The 22,964-nt window shown below is 43.1% G+C and overlaps 2 protein-coding genes across 3 annotated transcripts; one reads left to right on the plus strand and one right to left on the minus strand.

Moving 5' to 3' along the window:
* Positions 1–110: 110 nt before the first annotated feature.
* mtfmt (mitochondrial methionyl-tRNA formyltransferase) lies at positions 111–3,620 on the plus strand (the record flags this gene model as incomplete). The annotated part of the gene is made up of 8 exons (XM_077595181.1): positions 111–328; positions 1,050–1,247; positions 1,319–1,441; positions 2,565–2,667; positions 2,754–2,829; positions 2,900–2,991; positions 3,062–3,208; positions 3,271–3,620. Coding segments are annotated over 8 exons (1,146 nt in total), but the record flags the coding sequence as incomplete, so codon positions are not given.
* A 6,622-nt stretch (positions 3,621–10,242) lies between these two features.
* On the minus strand, positions 10,243–21,025 carry LOC144070716 (plakophilin-3-like). 2 transcript variants are annotated; one of them, XM_077595149.1, is made up of 13 exons: positions 20,490–21,025; positions 18,314–18,390; positions 16,676–17,229; positions 15,727–15,850; positions 15,420–15,624; positions 15,181–15,340; positions 14,548–14,656; positions 14,305–14,469; positions 13,556–13,747; positions 13,337–13,490; positions 12,448–12,643; positions 12,260–12,347; positions 10,243–10,866 (listed from the first exon to the last, which is right to left on the minus strand). In XM_077595149.1, the coding sequence occupies exons 1-13, from the start codon at positions 20,731–20,733 to the stop codon at positions 10,825–10,827; spliced, it is 2,310 nt and encodes a 769-aa protein (XP_077451275.1). In that variant the 5' UTR covers positions 20,734–21,025; the 3' UTR covers positions 10,243–10,824. The 2 variants fall into 2 exon arrangements, with proteins under 2 accessions (XP_077451275.1, XP_077451274.1); XM_077595148.1 differs by having other exon boundaries at positions 14,305–14,656.
* Positions 21,026–22,964: the final 1,939 nt, after the last annotated feature.

Genomic DNA, 22,964 nt, shown 5'->3' on the forward strand with positions numbered 1-22,964 from the left:
ACTGCAACGAAGAAGAACAGACCCGGAAGTGTATCCGTCAAAATGGCGTCCTCCATGCGCACCCCTCGGTTGCCTTCCAAACTTCACCCGTAACCTTCCCCTAACGTTCGCCATGTCCAAATAAAAGCCCCGTAAGTGAAACATTTTGGGCCTTTAAGGTCCTCGGAGGCACGCTGGCTGTCCTCCGCCTCCTTCGGCGTGGCGGCGGCGGCGGTTCGGCAGCTGCTACCGGCAGGCGCCTGTGCTCGTCGGGACCCCCGTGGAGGCTCCTCTTCTTCGGCTCCGATGACTTCGCCGTGGAATCCCTTAGGATTCTCGAGGCTGACAGGTCGAGACTATTCATTCATTTTCTCTATTTCGTCCTTCTCGACGTCTCGATCCAAATAGATTGGACGGTTAGTTCCGTCAGTGGCAACAAAAGAAAGCCACTCCGCGCTCTCTATGTAAATGAATAGAAATAATAATGACTGAGAGGGGGTGCTACAGCGACACCGTGGATGTTTTACGCCGGACACCCTTGCTAACAAACAGATATAATGAATGTACAGTCGTACCTCTACTTACGAAATCAAGAACTTTTTTCGTAACTTGAATATTTCGTATGTATAGAATGACTTCAAATGTAAATTCTGCCAATCGTTCCACGGTCTTACAAAAAACGATCAATTTAACCCTTTAAAAATGACTTTAAAGTCCCAATTTTGTATGAAAAATGCGAGAAACAAACAAAAATGAAAGAAAATTATTTATTAATGTAATTAAATGAATTACAAGCATGCCAAACCTTGTTTTATTCGGCCGGAAGTAAACCAAGCCGCAATAATGTTACCAAGTCAATTTCAAAATAAGATAACGGCAACAGGAAATGCATTTACATCCAGAGGGTTTTTCGTAACCCGAAAATTTTGTACCTAGAAGCATTCGTAAGAAGAGTTTTTCTATTAGAAACAATGTTGTGTGTGTGTGTGATACACGGGTTGCTATTCCCCATTGTCGTGCAAGCATTACTCGCACGGCGATTAACACGTTATCTTCATCCTCTGCGGCAGAAGCGGAGCGGGAGGCGTGGTCTCGTCATTGGAAGTGGTCACGCTGAGAGACGACGTCCCGGTGGCGGACTTTGCCCGCCGGCACCGTCTGCCCGTGCGGCCATGGCCGCCGAGCGACGTGGGCGGGCGCTTCGACGTGGGCGTGGTGGTGTCCTTCGGGTGTCTGCTAGGACGACCACTCATCCGGGAGTTCCCGCGGTGAGGAGGAGGAGGGAGGGAGGGATTGGCTTCCGATGGCCGGCGAGGTCACCGTCACTTTTTTCTGTTAGCGGCATCTTGAACGTCCACCCCAGCCTTCTCCCTCGTTGGCGTGGCCCCGCCCCCATCTTCCACACCATTCTCAACGGAGACGCCGTGACCGGCGTCACCATCATGCAAATACGACCTCACAGGTAAACAGGAAGTGAAAATGTTTGTCTTGCTGTCCCAAAACAAAAGAAAGAAAAGACACTCGTGTAACATGAGAAAAGTCTGCTTAGCTTCATGCTAACAGACAAAGGGCAACGCCATTGACAGGCTAGTTAATGCAGTGGTCGGGAACCTTTTTGACAGAGAGAGCCATAAAAAATACATATTTTCAATTGTTATTCATAGAGAGCCATATTTGGAACTTACCAAACATAAAAATACATGAAAATGCGCGCATTTTTTAGTCATTTTACCGAAGATGTCTCGAAATTATTTTGACAAAATTCTTACCCTGATGCTAATCAATGGGATGCATGCATTAGATTAGATAACTTTATTCATCCCATATTTGGGAAAATTCCCTGTCACAGTAGCAAGAGGGTGAGAATACAGACACAGCAAAAGACATTGTAGACATAAATAAATAGGTAATAAATAACTAAATAAATACAATAATAAAAAATAATATATATATATATATATATATATATATATATATATATAAATGAATAAATAAATATATAAACAAATAAATATATAAATATATATAAAAATAAAAAAAAATATATGAATACATAAATAAATATATATAAAAATAACAAATATATAAATATATGAATACATATATATATATAAATATGAATACATAAATAAATATATTAAAGAATATATATATAAATAAAAATATATAAATATAAATATACATACGCGTACATATACATACATATATAAATATACATATACATACATACACATATATCTTAACATTCAGCCATATCTTTTGCATGCAGAAAGGTTTACAGAAGATTACAGCAACTCTAGACGTAGTGTCCACATTTTAGCTCACAGTTTAGCGGGAGAGCCATCCGCACCCATCAAAAGAGCCACATGTAGCTCCCGAGCCATACGTTCCCTACCCCTGGGCTAATGGAAGTGCCATCACTGTTTGTATATTCAGAAAATAAAACAAATGCCATTTTAAAGATCAGAGTCCTTTTAAAAGGAGCACCAGAAAGGCGCTAAGTTCCATTAGCCTGTCGATGGTGTTACCTTTTGTCTGTTAGCATGAAGCTAAGCGGACTTTAGAGTAAAAAAATTGTCCCCCAGGTTCGACGAGGGCCCCGTCCTGAGCCGGGCTCTCCACCGGGTCCCCGACAGCGCCACGGCCGAGCAGCTGGGCGACGCCCTGGCCGTTAAAGGAGCCCGGCTGGTAGGCTCCGCCCCCCCCCGCCGTCGCAGAGCCGCCGTTTCTCTCCCGTCGGGCGCCGCTGACGTGCGCTGGATTCCCGCGAGCAGCTTCTGGAAACCTTACGGACTCTTCCCGAGAAGGCGGCACGCGTGCGGGAGCAGAGCGCGATTGGCGCCACTTTCGGTAAGAAGTGCCCGCCTCCGCGGTGGCGGCGTCCGGTCGCTGACACGCGCTCGCCGCCGTCTCCCGACAGCCCCCAAGATGGGCGCCTCGGTCAGCTGGCTTTCCTGGGAGGAGCAAACGTGCCGAGACATCGACCGACTCTACCGAGCCGTCGGTTCCAGGGTTCGTTCGTTCGTTCGTTCAAGTGAGCCATTTTTGCCGATCTTGGTGCTTTTTTTTGTCCGTCCGGCAGTTCCCGCTGCGGACCACGTGGATGGGCCACCCCATCAAGCTGGGGGATTTCGCGGGGAGCTGTCAAGTGACCCTGGCTCCGCCCCTTCCGCCGCCGGGCTCCGTCGTCTTCCGCAAAGAGTCGGACACGCTGGCCGTGCGCTGCAAGGTGGCCGACCGACCGAGCGGCTTGGCTCCGACCGGCCTCGCTAACCGTCGCGTGGTTTCCAGGACGGCTGGGTGAGCTTCAAGACGGTGGTCCTCAAGAAGCGTCTTACGGCGGGCGACTTTTACAACGGTTACCTGCACCGGACGGCGGCGGCGCGCTTTGACGACACGCCAAAGCTCCGCCCACTCTCGCCGACAGACGCGGAAGTAAAGGAGAGCGGACCGCGAGGAAACGTGTTGGGAAATCCTTGAAAAGGTTTGGAATTGGACTCGCGGACGCTGCGAGACGTCCAACCCGTCCGGAGCGGGAGAGCCGGATAACCCAAGCGACGGCAGGATTGTCATTTCATTCTGGAAAATGACCTTGGAATATCCTTTGTGTGGTGATCGATAAAAGATCAATGGTTGTAGAATAGTGTTTGCTTCATTTTTCTAAATTAATACATGAAGAAATTTTCTTTGTAAGGCTACCCCCCCCCAAAATTGACCATGTAAAGTAAGTTTCTTTCCCCCCCAAAAATATTAAGACTTTTAATTTAAAAAAATGACCACTTATACGACAGTATAGTAAGGCTTTTTTTCTCGTAAAAAAACGACATAGTATAGTAAGGCTTTTTATTAAAAAATGACATAATATATAGTAAGGCTTTTTTTGTAAAAACAACATGGTATGGTAAGGCTTTTTTTGTAAAAAAAAAAGACATAGTATAGTAAGGCTTTTTTTGTAAAAAAAAACGTCATAGTTTCGTAAGGCTTTTATTGTAAAAAAAACAACATAGTATAGTAAGGCTTTTTTTCCCCGTAAAAAACGACATAGTATAGTAAGGCTTTTTTATTTAAAAAACGACATGGTATAGTAAGGCTTTTTTGTAAAAAAAAAAAAAAAAAACGTAAAAGTATAGTAAGGCTTTTTTGTAAAAAAACAACAACATATTATAGTAAGGCTTTTTTTCCGTAAAAAACAACATAGTATAGTAAGGCTTTTTTTAATTTAAAAAATGACATAGTATAGTAAGGCTTTTTTTGTAAAAAAAAAACAGCAACATAGTATAGTAAGGCTTTTTTTCCCGTAAAAAAACGACATAGTATAGTAAGGCTTTTTTCTTTAAAAACAACAACATAGTATAGTGAGGCTTTGTTTCGTAAAAAACGACATATAGTAAGGCTTTTTTTGTAAAAAAAAACGACATAGTATAGTAAGGCTTTTTTTGTAAAAAAAAAAAAAACGACATAGTATAGTAAGGCTTTTTTTGTAAAAAAAAAAAAAACGACATAGTATAGTAAGGCTTTTTTTGTAAAAAAAAAACCGACATAGTATAGTAAGGCTTTTTTTTCGTAAAAAATGACATAGTATAGTAAGGCTTTTTTGTAAAAAAACAACAACATATTATAGTAAGGCTTTTTTTCCGTAAAAAACAACATAGTATAGTAAGGCTTTTTTTAATTTAAAAAATGACATAGTATAGTAAGGCTTTTTTTGTAAAAAAAAAACAGCAACATAGTATAGTAAGGCTTTTTTTCCCGTAAAAAAACGACATAGTATAGTAAGGCTTTTTTCTTTAAAAACAACAACATAGTATAGTGAGGCTTTGTTTCGTAAAAAACGACATAGTATAGTATAGTAAGGCTTTTTTTGTAAAAAAAAACGACATAGTATAGTAAGGCTTTTTTTGTAAAAAAAAAAAAAAACGACATAGTATAGTAAGGCTTTTTTTGTAAAAAAAAAAAAACGACATAGTATAGTAAGGCTTTTTTTGTAAAAAAAAAACCGACATAGTATATTAAGGCTTTTTTTTCGTAAAAAATGACATAGTATAGTAAGGCTTTTTTGTAAAAAAACAACAACATATTATAGTAAGGCTTTTTTTCCGTAAAAAACAACATAGTATAGTAAGGCTTTTTTTAATTTAAAAAATGACATAGTATAGTAAGGCTTTTTTTGTAAAAAAAAAACAGCAACATAGTATAGTAAGGCTTTTTTTCCCGTAAAAAAACGACATAGTATAGTAAGGCTTTTTTCTTTAAAAACAACAACATAGTATAGTGAGGCTTTGTTTCGTAAAAAACGACATAGTATAGTAAGGCTTTTTTTGTAAAAAAAAAAACGACATAGTATAGTAAGGCTTTTTTTGTAAAAAAAAAAAAGACATAGTATAGTAAGGCTTTTTTTGTAAAAAAAAAAAACGACATAGTATAGTAAGGCTTTTTTTGTTAAAAAAAAAAACCGACATAGTATAGTAAGGCTTTTTTTTCGTAAAAAATGACATAGTATAGTAAGGCTTTTTTTGTAAAAAGAACGACATAGTATAGTAAGGCTTTTTTGTTAAAAAACGACATAGTATAGTAAGGCTTTTTTTGTAAAAAAAAAAAAAACGACATAGTATAGTAAGGCTTTTTTTGTAAAAAAAAAAAAACGACATAGTATAGTAAGGCTTTTTTTGTTAAAAAAAAAAACCGACATAGTATAGTAAGGCTTTTTTTTCGTAAAAAATGACATAGTATAGTAAGGCTTTTTTGTAAAAAAACAACAACATATTATAGTAAGGCTTTTTTTCCGTAAAAAACAACATAGTATAGTAAGGCTTTTTTTAATTTAAAAAATGACATAGTATAGTAAGGCTTTTTTTGTAAAAAAAAAACAGCAACATAGTATAGTAAGGCTTTTTTTCCCGTAAAAAAACGACATAGTATAGTAAGGCTTTTTTCTTTAAAAACAACAACATAGTATAGTGAGGCTTTGTTTCGTAAAAAACGACATAGTATAGTAAGGCTTTTTTTGTAAAAAAAAAACGACATAGTATAGTAAGGCTTTTTTTGTAAAAAAAAAAAAACGACATAGTATAGTAAGGCTTTTTTTGTAAAAAAAAAAAAAAACGACATAGTATAGTAAGGCTTTTTTTGTAAAAAAAAAAACCGACATAGTATAGTAAGGCTTTTTTTTCGTAAAAAATGACATAGTATAGTAAGGCTTTTTTGTAAAAAAACAACAACATATTATAGTAAGGCTTTTTTTCCGTAAAAAACAACATAGTATAGTAAGGCTTTTTTTAATTTAAAAAATGACATAGTATAGTAAGGCTTTTTTTGTAAAAAAAAAACAGCAACATAGTATAGTAAGGCTTTTTTTCCCGTAAAAAAACGACATAGTATAGTAAGGCTTTTTTCTTTAAAAACAACAACATAGTATAGTGAGGCTTTGTTTCGTAAAAAACGACATAGTATAGTAAGGCTTTTTTTGTAAAAAAAAACGACATAGTATAGTAAGGCTTTTTTTGTAAAAAAAAAAAAACGACATAGTATAGTAAGGCTTTTTTTGTAAAAAAAAAAAAACGACATAGTATAGTAAGGCTTTTTTTGTAAAAAAAAAACCGACATAGTATAGTAAGGCTTTTTTTTCGTAAAAAATGACATAGTATAGTAAGGCTTTTTTGTAAAAAAACAACAACATATTATAGTAAGGCTTTTTTTCCGTAAAAAACAACATAGTATAGTAAGGCTTTTTTTAATTTAAAAAATGACATAGTATAGTAAGGCTTTTTTTGTAAAAAAAAAACAGCAACATAGTATAGTAAGGCTTTTTTTCCCGTAAAAAAACGACATAGTATAGTAAGGCTTTTTTCTTTAAAAACAACAACATAGTATAGTGAGGCTTTGTTTCGTAAAAAACGACATAGTATAGTAAGGCTTTTTTTGTAAAAAAAACGACATAGTATAGTAAGGCTTTTTTTGTAAAAAAAAAAAAAACGACATAGTATAGTAAGGCTTTTTTTGTAAAAAAAAAAAACGACATAGTATAGTAAGGCTTTTTTTGTAAAAAAAAAACCGACATAGTATAGTAAGGCTTTTTTTTCGTAAAAAATGACATAGTATAGTAAGGCTTTTTTATTTAAAAAAAATGACATAGTATATAGTAAGGCTTTTTTATTTAAAAAATGACATAGTATAGTAAGGCTTCTTTCTTAAAAAAACGACATAGTATAGTAAGGCTTTTTTCTTTAAAAAAAACCCGACATAGTATAGTAAGGCTTTGTTTTGTAAAAAACGACATAGTATAGTAAGGCTTTTTTGTAAAAAAACGACATAGTATAGTAAGGCTTTTTTTGTAAAAAGAACGACATAGTATAGTAAGGCTTTTTTGTTAAAAAACGACATAGTATAGTAAGGCTTTTTTTGTAAAAAAAAAACGACATAGTATAGTAAGGCTTTTTTTGTAAAAAAAACGACATAGTATAGTAAGGTTTTTTTTTATAAAAAACGACATAGTATAGTAAGGCTTTTTTATTTAAAAAATGACATAGTATAGTAAGGCTTTTTTCTTAAAAATAAACGACATAGTATAGTAAGGCTTTGTTTCGTAAAAAACGACATAGTATAGTAAGGCTTTTTTTGTTAAAAAAAACGACATAGTATAGTAAGGCTTTTTTGTAAAAAAAAAAACGACATAGTATAGTAAGGCTTTTTTTGTAAAAAAAAAAACGACATAGTATAGTAAGGCTTTTTTATTTAAAAAATGACATAGTATAGTAAGGCTTTTTTCTTAAAAATAAACGACATAGTATAGTAAGGCTTTGTTTCGTAAAAAACGACATAGTATAGTAAGGCTTTTTTTGTTAAAAAAACGACATAGTATAGTAAGGCTTTTTTGTAAAAAAAACGACATAGTATAGTAAGGCTTTTTTTGAGAAAAAAACGACATAGTATAGTAAGGCTTTTTTTCGTAAAAAACGACATAGTATAGTAAGGCTTTTTTTGTAAAAAAAAAAACGACATAGTATAGTAAGGCTTTTTTTGAGAAAAAAACGACATAGTATAGTAAGGCTTTTTTTGTAAAAAAACGACATAGTATAGTAAGGCTTTTTTTGTAAAAAAAAAACGACATAGTATAGTAAGGCTTTTTTGTAAAAAAAAAACGACATAGTATAGTAAGGCTTTTTTGTAAAAAAAACGACATAGTATAGTAAGGCTTTTTTTGTAAAAAAAACGACATAGTATAGTAAGGCTTTTTTTGAGAAAAAAACGACATAGTATAGTAAGGCTTTTTTTCGTAAAAAACGACATAGTATAGTAAGGCTTTTTTATTTAAAAAATGACATAGTATAGTAAGGTTTTTTTCTTAAAAATAAACGACATAGTATAGTAAGGCTTTTTTTGTAAAAAAAACGACATAGTATAGTAAGGCTTTTTTTGAGAAAAAAACGACATAGTATAGTAAGGCTTATTTTCGTAAAAAACGACATAGTATAGTAAGGCTTTTTTTGTAAAAAAAATGACAGTATAGTAAGGCTTTTTTTGAGAAAAAACGACATAGTATAGTAAGGCTTTTTTTCGTAAAAAACGACATAGTATAGTAAGGCTTTTTTTGTAAAAAAAAACGACATAGTATAGTAAGACTTTTTTTGTAAAAAAAAAAATGACATAGTATAGTAAGGCTTTTTTTTCGTAAAAAACGACATAGTATAGTAAGGCTTTTTTAATAAAAAAACGACATAGTATAGTAAGGCTTTTTTGTTAAAAAACGACATAGTATAGTAAGGCTTTTTTTTCGTAAAAAACTACATAGTAAGGCTTTTTTAATAAAAAAAGATATAGTATAGTAAGGCTTTTTTGTTAAAAAACGACATAGTATAGTAAGGCTTTTTTTGTTAAAAAACGACATAGTATAGTAAGGCTTTTTTTGAGAAAAAACGACATGGTATAGTAAGGCTTATTTTCGTAAAAAACGACAGTATAGTAAGGCTTTTTTTGTTAAAAAACGACATAGTATAGTAAGGCTTTTTTTGAGAAAAAAACGACATAGTATAGTAAGGCTTATTTTCGTAAAAAACGACATAGTATAGTAAGGCTTTTTTTGTAAAAAAAAACAACATAGTATAGTAAGGCTTTTTTTGAGAAAAAACGACATAGTATAGTAAGGCTTATTTTCGTAAAAAACGACATAGTATAGTAAGGCTTTTTTTGTAAAAAAAACGACATAGTATAGTAAGGCTTTTTTTTTAGAAAAAACGACATAGTATAGTAAGGCTTTTTTTCGTAAAAAACGACATAATATAGTAAGGTTTTTTTGTAAAAAAACGACATAGTATAGTAAGGCTTTTTTTGTAAAAAAAAAAACGACATAATATAGTAAGGCTTTTTTTGTAAAAAAAACGACATAATATAGTAAGGCTTTTTTTGTTAAAAAAAACGACATAGTATAGTAAGGCTTTTTTGTAAAAAAACGACATAGTATAGTAAAGCTTTTTTTTGTAAAAAAAAACGACATAGTATACTAAGGCTTTTTTAATTAAAAAAACGACATAGTATAGTAAGGCTTTTTTGTTAAAAAACGACATAGTATAGTAAGGCTTTTTTTTCATAAAAACGACAGTATAGTAAGGCTTTTTTAATTAAAAAAACGACATAGTATAGTAAGGCTTTTTTGTTAAAAAACGACATAGTATAGTAAGGCTTTTTTTTCGTAAAAACGACATAGTATAGTAAGGCTTTTTTAATTAAAAAAAACAACATAGTATAGTAAGGCTTTTTTGTTAAAAAACAACATAGTATAGTAAGGCTTTTTTTCGTAAAAAACGACATAGTATAGTAAGGCTTTTTTCGTAAAAAAAACGACATAGTATAGTAAGGCTTTTTTTCGTAAAAAACGACATAGTATAGTAAGGCTTTTTTTGTAAAAAACGACATAGTATAGTAAGGCTTTTTTTCGTAAAAAACGACATAGTATAGTAAGGCTTTTTTTTCGTAAAAAACGACATAGTAAGGCTTTTTAATAAAAAAAGATATAGTATAGTAAGGTTTTTTTGTTAAAAAACGACATAGTATAGTAAGGCTTTTTTTTCGTAAAAAACGACATAGTATAGTAAGGCTTTTTTAATTTAAAAAAAACGACATAGTATAGTAAGGATTTTTTCTTTAAAAACGAGCATTCATCGTGCTGCTTTGACTTGAGAATTTTTGCTAAACGTTGCATTTCTGATTCATTGAGCCTCAGAACCAATCACCCCCCCCCCCAAAAAAAAAGCAATCCAATCCATTGAGTAGTTTGTTTCTGTTTTAATTGTAATGCGCGTACGTACAGTCACGCTGGTAGGTCGGCAGTCTCCAAACCGGACACATTGGGGTTAACATTTTCCACGGCGGGAACTCGTTGGCTTTCGTTTGGGAAAACCAACAAAGTGGACCTATTAGTAGAAAACTAACATTATTCAACACAAACCGTGGCAACTTATGGGCCAAGACAAAAAAAACTAGTGTCACATTTCCCAGCGGCCTTGAATGCAGCATCTGTTCTTTACAGTTTGTGAATATCATAATGCACTCATTTTGACTCACGATCCATCAAATGTTTCAGAACAACACCTCCCCACAAAAACCGCCAGCAAAAAGTAGCATTTTGGAATAAAAACAACATACGGCTGTCAACAAAGTTCCCCCTTTCGATAAATGGACATTTGTTAGCTGTGAAATGAGTTTTTGCGGTAGATGGACGGTTAAAAAAGGCTCACAAAATGTCCCTAGCCTAAGGTTATCGGAGAAAGTAGTGTGATTAAAAAAAAGGTTAGTTGGAAGGCGGATGGCCCCTCCTTGGTTGACTCTCTGGCTCCCCCTGCCGTCCGTCTCTCAGATGGTGGCGTCGGCAAAATCTCGACGGGCGAATCCTTTCTGAAAAGGGATGAGAAATATACATTAAAATGTTATTTCATTCAGTATAATCCACCCAAAAATAGGAAGATGATTTAAAAAAAAACAGTAAAGGTAACATGAAATCCACTACAAATGATTTTTCTAAATGAGGAAATTATCCTCACAGGGGTGCTGGAGCCCATCCCAGCTAACAAAGGATACCTTAAACGCACAAACAACCAATCATAGCCGTCAGTACCCGGAGAAAACCAACGCAAGCCTGGAGGAAAACATGCAAACTCCACACAGTGATGACACTGCCTGGGATCGAACCCACGACTCCACAACTGCAAGGTTGACCTGCTATCCACTCAACCCCCCCACATGAAACAGATTCCAACTGGAATGGACGTCCTCACGTGTTTCCAATTAAAGGCCGGGTGGGGAGTGACCGAGAAAAGTCGTGGGCGGGGCTCTTTTTTGTCCGTTCCGCTCGTAACGGGGATTTAGCGGAAAATCTCCCAAACGGAGCTTTGTATGAGAACAAGAGCGCCACGGACATCCGGTCGTCATGGCAACCGCACACAGTTAACCCGCTTGCTTGGAAAACTCGACTGGAGAATGCGTTTTTTTTTTCCACTCAATCGTGCGGAGTCAGCGGCCAAAGAGGCGGCGCCCCCGACGCCGATAAAAGTGAGCTACGACTTGCCTGAATGGCGCCTTTCACGGCACAACAAAGACCGTAAAAGGCCAAAAGATTGAAGGTCCCCTTGATCGGGACAAGTTGTCCAGGCCCTGGAGCGACAGAGCGACCCCACCGCCTGATTTGACCGTGGGCAGGAGGTCGGAAGAGCGTGGCGAGGCCACCCAATTTGTCCAAAACATCTCTGATAGACGGGTTGTTTTTGAAGTTTTCTGGGTTTTTGAGGTCATTGAGGGAGGGGCTTGAATGACTCGTTTCTGAACTATTCATTTTCTGGTCGTGGGGGGTCGAATCAGTGACCAGCCAATCATAGGGCACAAGACAGACAAACAACCGATCACCAGGGACAATTTAGCGTACAATTAGCTGCTTAGCGTGCATGTTTTGGGGATGCGGGAGCTAAGGGGCGTACCTGGAGAAAACCCACACGAGCCCAGGGGAGACCATGCAAACTCCCAACAGCGAGGGCCCACCTGGGATCGAACCCTCGACCACACAACTGCGAGGCAAACGCGCTAATTGTTGCATTTATGAATCAAAATTCTCTTAATTGCTATTTTTTGGGTGCGTGCCTCTATTTAGTGAGAGTTGAAATCACATTACTACTTTCAACTTTCTTATATTTTGGGCGGCCGGTGAAAAAATTATGTTGCGCGTCGCATAGCCACGAGGGGGCGCAAGACAATGGAGAAAGTTCAACAATAAAAAGGACGTCGACTTTTCTCTTACCAGTTTGTAGTCTTTGTGCAGCTTGCTGTACTGGAACATGTTGCAGAGGACGGTGGACGCCGCCCTGGAAGCTTTCAGCGCCCCCGAGCTAAAAAAGGCGCACGCGGAAACACGGCGGCGAAGCGTCAGAAGGGCGTGGGACCAAAACTGTTGGCGTGGACCGGAAATTGTTTGCGTGGACCACCCACCTGTTGTCGTGGGCCGTCTTGATGCCCACCAGCTTGGGCAGGCCGTTGAAGTAGGAGATGTCGCGGGCCGCCAGCGAGCTGCGGGCCACCAGGTGGTTGAGGGCGCCACACATGTTGACCACCGCCTCGCGGGACGGCGTCTCGGACAGGCCGTCGGCGGGCAGCTTGGACACCAGGACGCTCACCATGTTCTTGGCTAGGTTGACAAAAAAAGCACCCCTTCACTTTTCCACAAGTCTACTTTGGACAACACTAGAGCAATTAGCTTGTTTTTGCGGCAGTGTGCGTGTGCGTGGTGGCCATCTTGGGTGGGACAAAAAAAACGTACTTATGGCGCAGCAATAAAGTTATTGGAAAAAAATGGGGCATCTAGCACTTTTTGTTTGTACGGCGTGTGTGCATGGCGGCCATCTTGGGTGGGGCATAACCGTACTTATGGAACAGCAATAAAAAGTTGTTAGAAAAAAATTGGGGCATCTAGCGCTTCTTGTTTGTACGGCAGTGTGTGTGCGCGTGGCGGCCATCTTGGGTGAGGCAAAACCGTACTTATGACGCAGCAAGAAGACGTTATTGGAAAAAACATTGGGGAATCTAGCGCTTTTTGTTTGTACGGCAGTGTGTGCATGGCGGCCATCTTAGGTGGGGCAAAACCGTACTTATGCCGCAGCAATAAGACGTTATTGGAAGAAAATTATGGCATATAGCGCTTTTTGTTTGTACGGCAGTGTGTGCATGGTGGCCATCTTGGGCGGGGCAAAACAGTACCTATGGTACACTAACAAGGCATTATAGGGAAACTAGCGCTTCTTGTTTTTACGGCAGTGTGTGTGTGGGACCGCTACGCTCCGTAACGAAGGAATCCCGGTGAACGTGCGACGGCGAAACTGACCGATGAGGTCCTTGTTGGGCGCATGGCGGGCCAGGTTCCTGAGCAGGGCGGTGAGCGGTCGCAGCTCGGCCTCGTCGTCAGTGTCCAGCAGGTCCAGCAGGGTGGGCAGCATCCTCTCCTGCTCCAGCACCACCACGCTCAACACCGACGCCCACTGAAAGGCGAGGAGGAGGAGTTAGCCGAGCGGTCCAGATGGACGGACGGCGTCCGCCGACGTACCCTGGCGTCCCCGGCGGTGAGGTTCTGCAAGGCCCCCAGGGCCGCCTCCCGGCTGGCCGAGGTGGTCTCGCCCCCGTTCTGGAGTACCTGCTTGTAGAGCGCCACGGCCCGAGGGTGCCAGAGCCAATCGGCGCCACGCGGTTCTCGCGAGGCCTCGGATAGGATGGCCAGACTTTGGTTGCGCTGCTGATGCTGAAAGAACATCAGACCATGAATACGAAGACATAGATGAATCTTGATAAGCGCATTTCAACTGATGGAGAAAAAAAACATTGCCATGAGATAAATGGCCCTCGAGGCGGCCATATTGGGAGGGGCGACTACTGCCTCATCAAAGTCAACACGTCAAAATGAAGTCACATCTCTCGGCTAATTATTTTATCATACCTGTCAACTTTGATGTTTGTCCCGTATTTTATATGATTTCAAATTGTGTACACCGAAAATAAAAACCTTTGTACGGGATTTTTTGACCAAAAAACGTCAATGTCCGACAGTGACAGGGCAAGAGTTTGATTATGATGATGATTTTTAGACCATTGTTGAAGTGGATGGACTTCGCAATTCAATAGAGACGGACGGCGACTACGAGAATGAAGTCGTCGAGGCGTGCGGCCGCCCTGGCCGCCGGTAATCGGAGCTCCGCCGGCTCGGCTCGTTGGGGGACGGAAAACCGATCCACCCCGCGGAGCCGAGCCGGCGTCTCCCATTTCTTTCTTTTTTTCGCCCGGGCGGGTGGGCGGAGTCACCTCCGCGTTCTTCTTGGAGTACATGGTGAAGCAGCCGGCGGTCTCGGCCTCCCTGGGGGCGGAGCCCCGGGAGGGCCCCTCCAGGCGGAGTCGCACCGAGGGCGGCAGTTCCGAGTACAGCTGGTAGGACAGATTCCTCAGCACGCACAGCGAGTTCTCCAAACCCTGAAGACGGACGGAAGGGACGGACGGCGCCGGGGTCCAATCTCGCCGTCGGCTAAACGGACGGCGAATGGCGTTTACCTTGTCATCGGGGATGTCTTCCTGCTTGATGTAAGACACCAGCGAGTCCACCAGACCCGGGGTGTCGCGCAACTTCTCTCGGGTCCTCTGGTTGACCGAGCTCAAGTTCCTGCGCGAAAACACATCATGGTCGAGCATTGGGGGCGGGGCCGGGAACTTTTTAATCGCAGAGAGGGCCATAAAAAAATCATTTATTTAGGCAGAGTACACCCTAGACTGGTCGCCAGTCGGCTGTACGGCACAGAGACAGATGACTAATGGTGCTTTCAATAGGGTTTGGGTCAGGGGTGACAAACAGAGACACAGAGCGCTGTCAACGCTACTCTAAAGTGGCCAATTCCATTTTTTACTGGGTACTGATAGACTATGGACTGGAAACTCTTTTTTGGCGGGAGAAAATCCGGACAAATTTGGATTTTTAAGGTCGGAATTTGACGTTTTGGCTTCTTTTGCCCGTGTCAGCATTGCGTATGCCGTACTCAAAAGCTTGAACCAGCTACCGGCCTTTCGATGTCCAAGCAGATTCTTAACTTTGGTCAGAAAGCAGCTCGCTTTTGATCTTCGCAAAAGACCATTTGACGGATTTGCGTGGCGCTCGGGTGATCTCGTCGGTCGGTGGGGGGCGTGGCTTACCGCAGGCATCCGCTGGTGTTGTTGAAGATGTCCTTGTCGGACGGGCCCAGGGGGAGGTCGGCGCAGAGAGGAATCAAAACCTTGGCGCAGAGTTCCGACAAGGCTTCCCTGCACAGCTTCTCCTTCAGGTTGTCTCGAGACGACAGGTTCCACAGCACCCCTGCCGGGAAAGGGCGCGTCACGTAACGTCACGCCATGCCACGTCGCGTCACGTCAGCTGGGGGGAACGGAACGCCCACCTGTGATGTTCTTCCTCAGCTCCTCATCCGGTTCGCCCAAGATGGCCACCAGTCGCGCCACCCCGCCGGCCTCGACCAGCGCCGCCTTGTTGTCGGCGTTCTCGTAGATCAGGTTGCGGGTGGCGCCCGTGGCCAAGCGCCGCACCTCCGGGTCGTCGCTGGAGAAGAGCTCCACCAGCAGGGGCACGCCGCGGAGGAGGCGGACCTGGCGGCGAGTGAGCGGGCGCCGGCGTGAGGGAGGAGCCAAAGGAGGGAGGAGGCGGATTTTGGCGAGGAGAGGCATTCGGAAGTAGAGGTATGACCGTACCTGGTTTTTGCAGTCGGCGCTGTGGTAGCATTGGTGTTGGATGTAGGCGGTGCCCAGAATCTGAAGGCCCGGGTCGGGTTCGGACAGGTACCCCACGGCCGTGTGCAGGTCCAGGCCTTGCATGCTAGCGCAAAAACATAAAAAAATGAACCAATCAACAGCTGTTTCCTCTAATTTTTGCACACAGAGTACCAGTGTGAGAAACATCATCATTGCTCGCTATGGATGGCCACACACCAGTATCACACCTGACATGTCTACTTCACATAAATGATTTAGTCCACCTGTGTTGAATTTGCATATTCTCCCTGGGCCTGCGTGGGTTTTCTCTGAGTACTCCGTTTTCCTCCCACATCCCAAAAAGATGCATTGTATGCTGATTGGACGCTCTAAAAATGCCCCTAGGTACGGGTCTGAGTGTGCATGGCTGTCCTTTGTCTCCTTGTGCCCTGCGATTGCCTGGCCACCGATACAGGGTGTCCCCCGCCCCTGGCCCAAAGTCAGCAGGGATAGGCTCCAGCACCCCCCGCGAGTGATCAAGTGGATAAAGCGGTTCAGAAAATGAATGAAAAAATATCTATGAATAAAACATCTTCATAAATGCCATTAGAATATGTACAAATCCGACTTAAATTTGACCTTATTTTACACAGCAGATTTAGACAGTTCTCACCCGATTTCAACACTTGTTCTTCTATTTGCACACTAAAGTAAAAAGAAATACATAAGCATGGACAACGAAAAACATAAGCATGGACAGAGCTACTGCCACTGGCTGCCGCGTGAACGGCGCCATCATGGGGGGGGAAAAGGGATTTTTATTTTGTACGCTCCATATGATTGCTGTGCGCGGAGAAGATGAGAGTAGTGCGCAATTGCGCACGCGCGCAGCTTAGAGGGAACATTGCATGGCATCCCCATGAACTTGAACATAAGAAAGGAGCCTCACCCGGCCAGGCGGTCATTGCTGTGAACGGACGCTCCGTCCAGGACGTCCAATCCTTTCCCCACGCTCCGGACGCTTCGCAGCGAGGCGGCCCGATGGAGGGACGCCGCCCTTTGCGCCGCCGCGTGCTGCGCCGACACGTGGTAGCCCGAGGCACGGGCGGGGCGGTGGACGTACCACTGCGGGACGTGCCAGGCCTCGCCCCCCCAGCCGTCCTGGACGTAGGCGGCGGCGTTGGCGTGCTGATGTTGCTGCCGGTTGGCCATGCGGCTGATGGTGCGGTGCGACGGGCCCTTGTAGCTCAAGTGGACGGGGGGCTCCTCCTCGGCCCAGCGGGGGACCAGCGTGCCGCTCAGGCTGCGGCGGAGGGTGCCGGCGTAGAGGGCCGGCGGAGGCGCCCCGCCCTGATCCACCGCCGCCTCGGCCTGGCACATGGACTTGGTGCGGCGGCTGCGGCTTTGGAAGCCGCTCTGCGCCACGCTGGCGCGCACCGTCCTCGACGTCTCCACCGCCGAGCGAGACGAGAAGCCGCGGGACGTCGTCGCCGAGGTCGGGACCTGTGCGGGAATTTAGGACAATGTAGTGCACATGTGTCAAAGTGGCGGCCCGGGGGCCAAATCTGGCCCGCCGCATCATTTTGTTTGGCCCGGGAAAGTCAATCATGAGTGCCGACTTTCTGTTTTAGCATCAAATTCAAATGAAGAGTATAGATGTATATTAAATTTCCTGATTTCATAATCAATCATTGTCATTTTTTAATCCATTTTTTCTGTGTTTTTAGTTCAAAAATCAGCTTGTAAAATCTAAAAATATATATAAAAAAGCTCAAATAAACATTGTTTTAGATCTATAAAAAACGGAATATTCAGGGCTTTTAATCCATTTATATAAAAAAAAATCTAAATATGATATCTAAAATGGTCCCGCCCACGTGAAATCAAGTTGATGTTAAAGCGGCCTGTGAACCAACCCGAGTCTGACAACCCTGATTTAGGGGATATGGACAAAATTTAGGACACTTTGGGGAACCAAAAATCTGCATATTCTCTTTGATTTACAATGGCTCTCTTTAGAGATCAAAGCTAATTCATGTAACTTAATGTACACAAAAGTGGGATAGTTTTGACTGAAAATGTGCAATTTGACCTCCCAAAAATTCCCATTTATTTCCAATTGGGAAAAACGGTCCTGCCTTTAACAGGAAGTGACCTAAAAAAAGTCCCAAACTGTACAGGAAGTAACTCATGTTTACGAAATGAGCCAAAAAAGTGAATTATCAATTCATCTTCCACTTTTGTTAACATTTCTTTTTCTGAAAAGTTTTGATCATTTTGCCAATTTGAAATGGAAATTTTTGGCGCTTTTTCCGTTCTGTTTGCATCTTTTCAGGAGGCAAAAGTGGCGGTGCGCCGCTTTTGCATCCTTCTTGACAGGAAGCGCCATCAAGAAGCAGGAAGCTGACTTGTAGCCTTCCTGTTTGCACCCCCGTTTCCTCCCCCCATGGCATTGTTCTGGCTCCAATAACACGGCGGCTCGCGATTCCTGATTTTTTTTCGGGGAGGGGCGGCGTTATTGTGAAATATTGAAGAATGCTCGTGTTATTGTTGCGACGTCACCCAACTAACGATGACATCAACTTACCGACATGATGCGGGTGGGCGTGTGGATCATGGATCTGGAGCTGAAGCCTCGGTTGCCCGGGAAACCGTACTCGGACACTAAAAAGACACACAAGCGCACAAACATGCCGTTAGATTGCTGCAAAATGTCATGTTTTGGAACGAGTCATTTCAACCGTTTGACGTTTACATCTCGTTTTTTTTATTGATGGAGACTTTCAGGGCATTGATGAACGTTTTGGCCTCCGTCGCACGCAAAAGTCAATTCGTGACTTTATGGGGCTCCGTGACGGACGGGCGGCCATTGTTGAAAAATTGGCCGCCGCCACCGTGAAAATTCCTTCCCAATTTACGAGCTCTGAAGGAAACGGGCAAAAACGGGCTTTCTTTTTTCGGGGCTTACGTGACAATGCGCCGGCTTGTCCTAAATCTTGGGAGTGAGCCGTGAGGAAAGGAAGGTCGGCGTTGGGGTGGGTTCGTTCCGGCGGGATTGGAGGGAGGGGGAGGGGTGCGGGGGGCCGGCAAGATTTAGGGAGGGGCGGCAAAGTTGGAGAGCGAGAGGGAGACTCATTCGCTGGGTCACATGTCAGAAGAGGAATGCTCGCCCCGCAAGAAAATGGCCGACGGACTTCACACGAACTGCGTCCAGAACGGCGTCCAATTTTAGGACCTCCGCGTCCAGTCCGGCGTCCAATTTTAGGACTTTGTCTGGCAAATTTTGGCCAGCGTGGGAAAACTTTTCTTTGAGAAGGACAACGGAAGATTAGCCATTTGCCGCGTTTACGTGAAAAAAGAACATCGGCGACCAGTCGACTAAAAGAAGACCAATTATTTGAGGTCCTTGAACGCCTCCTAAGCTATTGGCCGCCGTGGACGACGGGAGACGTCCAATCTACGAACGTGGGAGAGAGTCGGAGCAATTTTAGTGACAAATTCATTATAGTTGACACGAAAAGGATGATGAGACCCAGACGATTGGACGCCTATCGTCGTCAATGGCACCAAAAGTTCATTTATTTGTTTGGGCTCCCTTATTTTTCCCAGACAATTAAGATTCCTGAGCGACGGACGGAGGGCGGCCGAGATTTCTTACGACGTTTTCCAGCAAGGTAAACAAAAAGGAGCCAGACGCCAGCCAAGAATGTTAATGAAGCTGACCCCGCCCCCGAGGGACGCCCTCCCTTTGCGCTTCCTGTCGGAGCGCCGCTCGCAAAGGCGATAGGGGTCCGAGTCTGGCCTTCGTCTCCGTTGGCCGCACTTGAAGCGCTAACGGCTATCTGGAACCTGTCCATTTGGATCCTTTTATGTTCACTCGTGTCACTGATTGGTCGCTGCGGACCGTGCCATTCACTTAGACGGGGAGGGGCGAATTTACGCTGGGATCGAAAAAGACGCAGGTTCGGACACGCGTGACCGTCGAGCCGAGCCGACCCGAGACTTTGCGATAAGTCGCTTGGCCGGCTGACCGGTCGCGGGTGCCAGATCGGTCGTCCGTTGAACCAATGGCAGCTGGCTCATTTTTTTTTCTTTGTGCGCCAGCCTTTTTCTTATCTCGAGCGAGCGAGAAGGGAGGACATCTGCGTCCACTCCTTTTCCCACGGGAGGAAATCGTGACCGTGGAGCGGGTCAAACCAAAGTCCTTCACATTAAAGTGCCCGTGAAAAGGGGCAAACGACATAAAAAAAAATTCAAATGTAGGGGAGAGAAGCCCAAAAAGATGGGCGTTTTCTGTTTGTTTTCCCTTTTGGACTGGGAGGGGCCAATAAACAAACGCTCTAATTGGATTGGACGCCCAGCGTTGGCCATTGCAGCCACGGACTTGGATATCGAAACGACTTTTCGCGCTATAAAATGGGAGATTCCATTTCGGGGCAAAAGTTGACCGAAGCCATTCATTTTAGCGGTAACCTTTTCGCGCTATAAAATGGGAGAGTTCATTTGAAGGCCGTGGCAAAAGTTGACGTAAACGTCCATTCCCGCTCCTGTTTGTTCTTTATCAGCTCGGTCCTTGACACGAACGCCCTATCGACTGCAAAAAAATAAATAAATAAAGTGCTTCAACTCGTCAAGTAACGCTCAGACACGCCATTGTGGCAGAGAACAAGAAACACCCCCCTCAATGTACCCCACTTTGGTCTCGCCGTGTTCAACTTTCAAAGTACTATAGCTAATACGTATGTATTTTATATGGCGCTTACTTGTGGGGCCGAGTTGGACGTTAACGTGGTTGTCGTCGCCGTCGTCGTCCGTCAGCCTCCCCGCGGACGGCGACTTCTTCTCGGCCAGGCGTAGGCGAACCTGCTCCCGCACCCTCCGCGCCTTGGCCCCGGCGTCCGAGCACGGGCCGTCCCAGGGCAGCGCGTAGGCGGTGCGGGACGAGTTATTAGGCTGCAAGGCGGACAAGAAGCAGCCGTCCGACATCGCCACCGCCGCCGCGCACATCCTTGCCTGCCAACCTTCCTTGTCCCTTGCTTGCCTTGTCCACTTGCCGACCTTCCCTGTCTTCTGACCAGTGGTCGACTGACTGCTGCCGCTCCGCTGAGGAAGGGTCGAAAGGGGCGGGGCGGGGCGGGGCCAAAAAGAGGAGGGGCTAGGAGGCCCGGCGATGGGGTTTGATAGTGTGTACTAGTACTTGTGTAGTGGCGTGAACTTTTGTTTCCCCCGGTGACCTCACGTGTACCACAGTGTCCTTGGAGTGTGCACGATCAACAACAAAAATGCAAGCAGACCTATTTAAAAAATGGCCTGGATTTGACGTGCGGAGCCGTCAATGGCACTGAAAGAGGAGGGATTCCAGTGGACGTGATTTTGGATGTTGCTGATCTTGTTGACGAGCCTCGGGTTCGAATTTGGGTGGGGGGCATTTAAAACGATCCAGAAAATTGACTGACATAGCTTAAGCCCTGATGTTGACTAAAACAGACGTCCAATTCACTGAAACGGGGAATCGTCATGTCCTATTCCCCATGGAATTTCTGCGGAAAGGGCATCTTTTAGTTTTTTAAATCAACACCAAAATGTAATAAAAAGTTACACAAAAGTGAAGTAGAAGATTAACGAGAGGCAACTTAGCTTATGGCCGATTTGTTGATGTTTGAAAGCCGAACGAACGGCACCTGCATTTCATTTGGCTGGCTTGAGAAGAAAGAAACAGCACCTGCAGCGCATTTTCGCTAACAATCCAGACGCACGTCACGCAGAGGTCAAGCTCCACCCCCCGAAAAAAACCCTCTGCAATTCCGTCCAAATCCTGAGGGGGCTTTTCATTTTGTAAGCGCCTTTCCACCTCCACGAATCGCTCGTAAAGTGAGGACTCCCTCTAGTGGCGAAGGAAAGGCGTCACCTTGGCAGCCTTAAAAATAAAAATGCAAATTTCCTTTGTTGCTTGTCCACATAAAAGGCTACATTTCAGATATTATGCGATATTTTAACAATGACTTTTTCCATTTTACCACGACAATTTTCTTCTTGAACCCACAGATTGCCATGGACGGCGATAGACGTCCAATCTAAGGTAACTTTAATACAAAGAGATTTCTCATTTACTGGTTATATTATTATTATTATATTCGGATTGGCCAAATACAAAAATCAGATTGAAACTGGACCAATCATTTTTCTTATTTTTGGGGAACAAATGAGCCAACCAAGACCAACTTTCTTTGTAAAATACATTTAATCCCTTTTATATTCGGGCAAACAAGTCACTGGGGGCGGAGCGACGGCAAAGGCGGGAGGGGCCAATCACGGCGGCCCCGCCCCTTCCGGACGTACCAGACAATCAAGGCCTCTGCTAACGAGTACTTCGGAGCGCAAATACGACGGCGACGACGACAATAACGACGAAAAGATCGTGAGACGTCCAATCCGTTCGGAGACGGCGACCCGTCGAAACGCTGACGACGGACGCAAAGTTCAGGCGTCCAAAGTGCCATTTTGGGGGCGGAACATGCGCGTAGCGTGGAGGTTAATAATTCACCGGCAACAGGGGAAAACAAAAATTATTTGGGTAATCGCACACAGAAAATTTGGCGAAGTTTGTTAAACAACATCAGACGGCAAAAAAACAAACAAATAGCTTTTATCAGTGGGATTTGCCCAAATTTTGCCTCAAACGCCGTACAGATTTTGGACAAAACGTGCTTTTGCGGTACGCTTGACGAAAAGAAAAAATATCTGACTTTGCTTTTATTTTGAAAATCTACCGCCGTTATTTGACCTCGATTTGCTCTCGCGCGCAGAAACATTTTCCGACTTTTACTCTGCAAACATGCTAACGAATCGTAGCGGCATTTTAGCTTAACGTCTAACATGAAAACTTTTGTGAGGTACTTGTGTTAAATACTACATGCTAATATTTATTGTTAGAGCAAGACATTGTCAAAATATATCCTGGAAGTCCAATTTGGGCCCATTTTTTTTTTTATCCATGAGGAACAAAAATTCAACATTTTTACTTTTGGTTCAAATGTTGAGGACAATTTAAAAAAAAAAGATTATTTTTCCTTCGTAAATCGTTAAATTGCATCTTTTTTTGTAAAATCCTTCATACGCTTGCTTTTTATTTAAAAGCCCACGGACTGATGGGCTTCATTTTGCGAGTTTTTTTGGTCCGGCGCCATCGTCTGGCAGTGCGGGACACATCCATGCGCCAAAATAAAAGCAGCGTTAAC

This window comes from Stigmatopora argus, chromosome 2 (assembly GCF_051989625.1).
Source record: "Stigmatopora argus isolate UIUO_Sarg chromosome 2, RoL_Sarg_1.0, whole genome shotgun sequence".
NCBI lineage: Eukaryota > Metazoa > Chordata > Actinopteri > Syngnathiformes > Syngnathidae > Stigmatopora > Stigmatopora argus.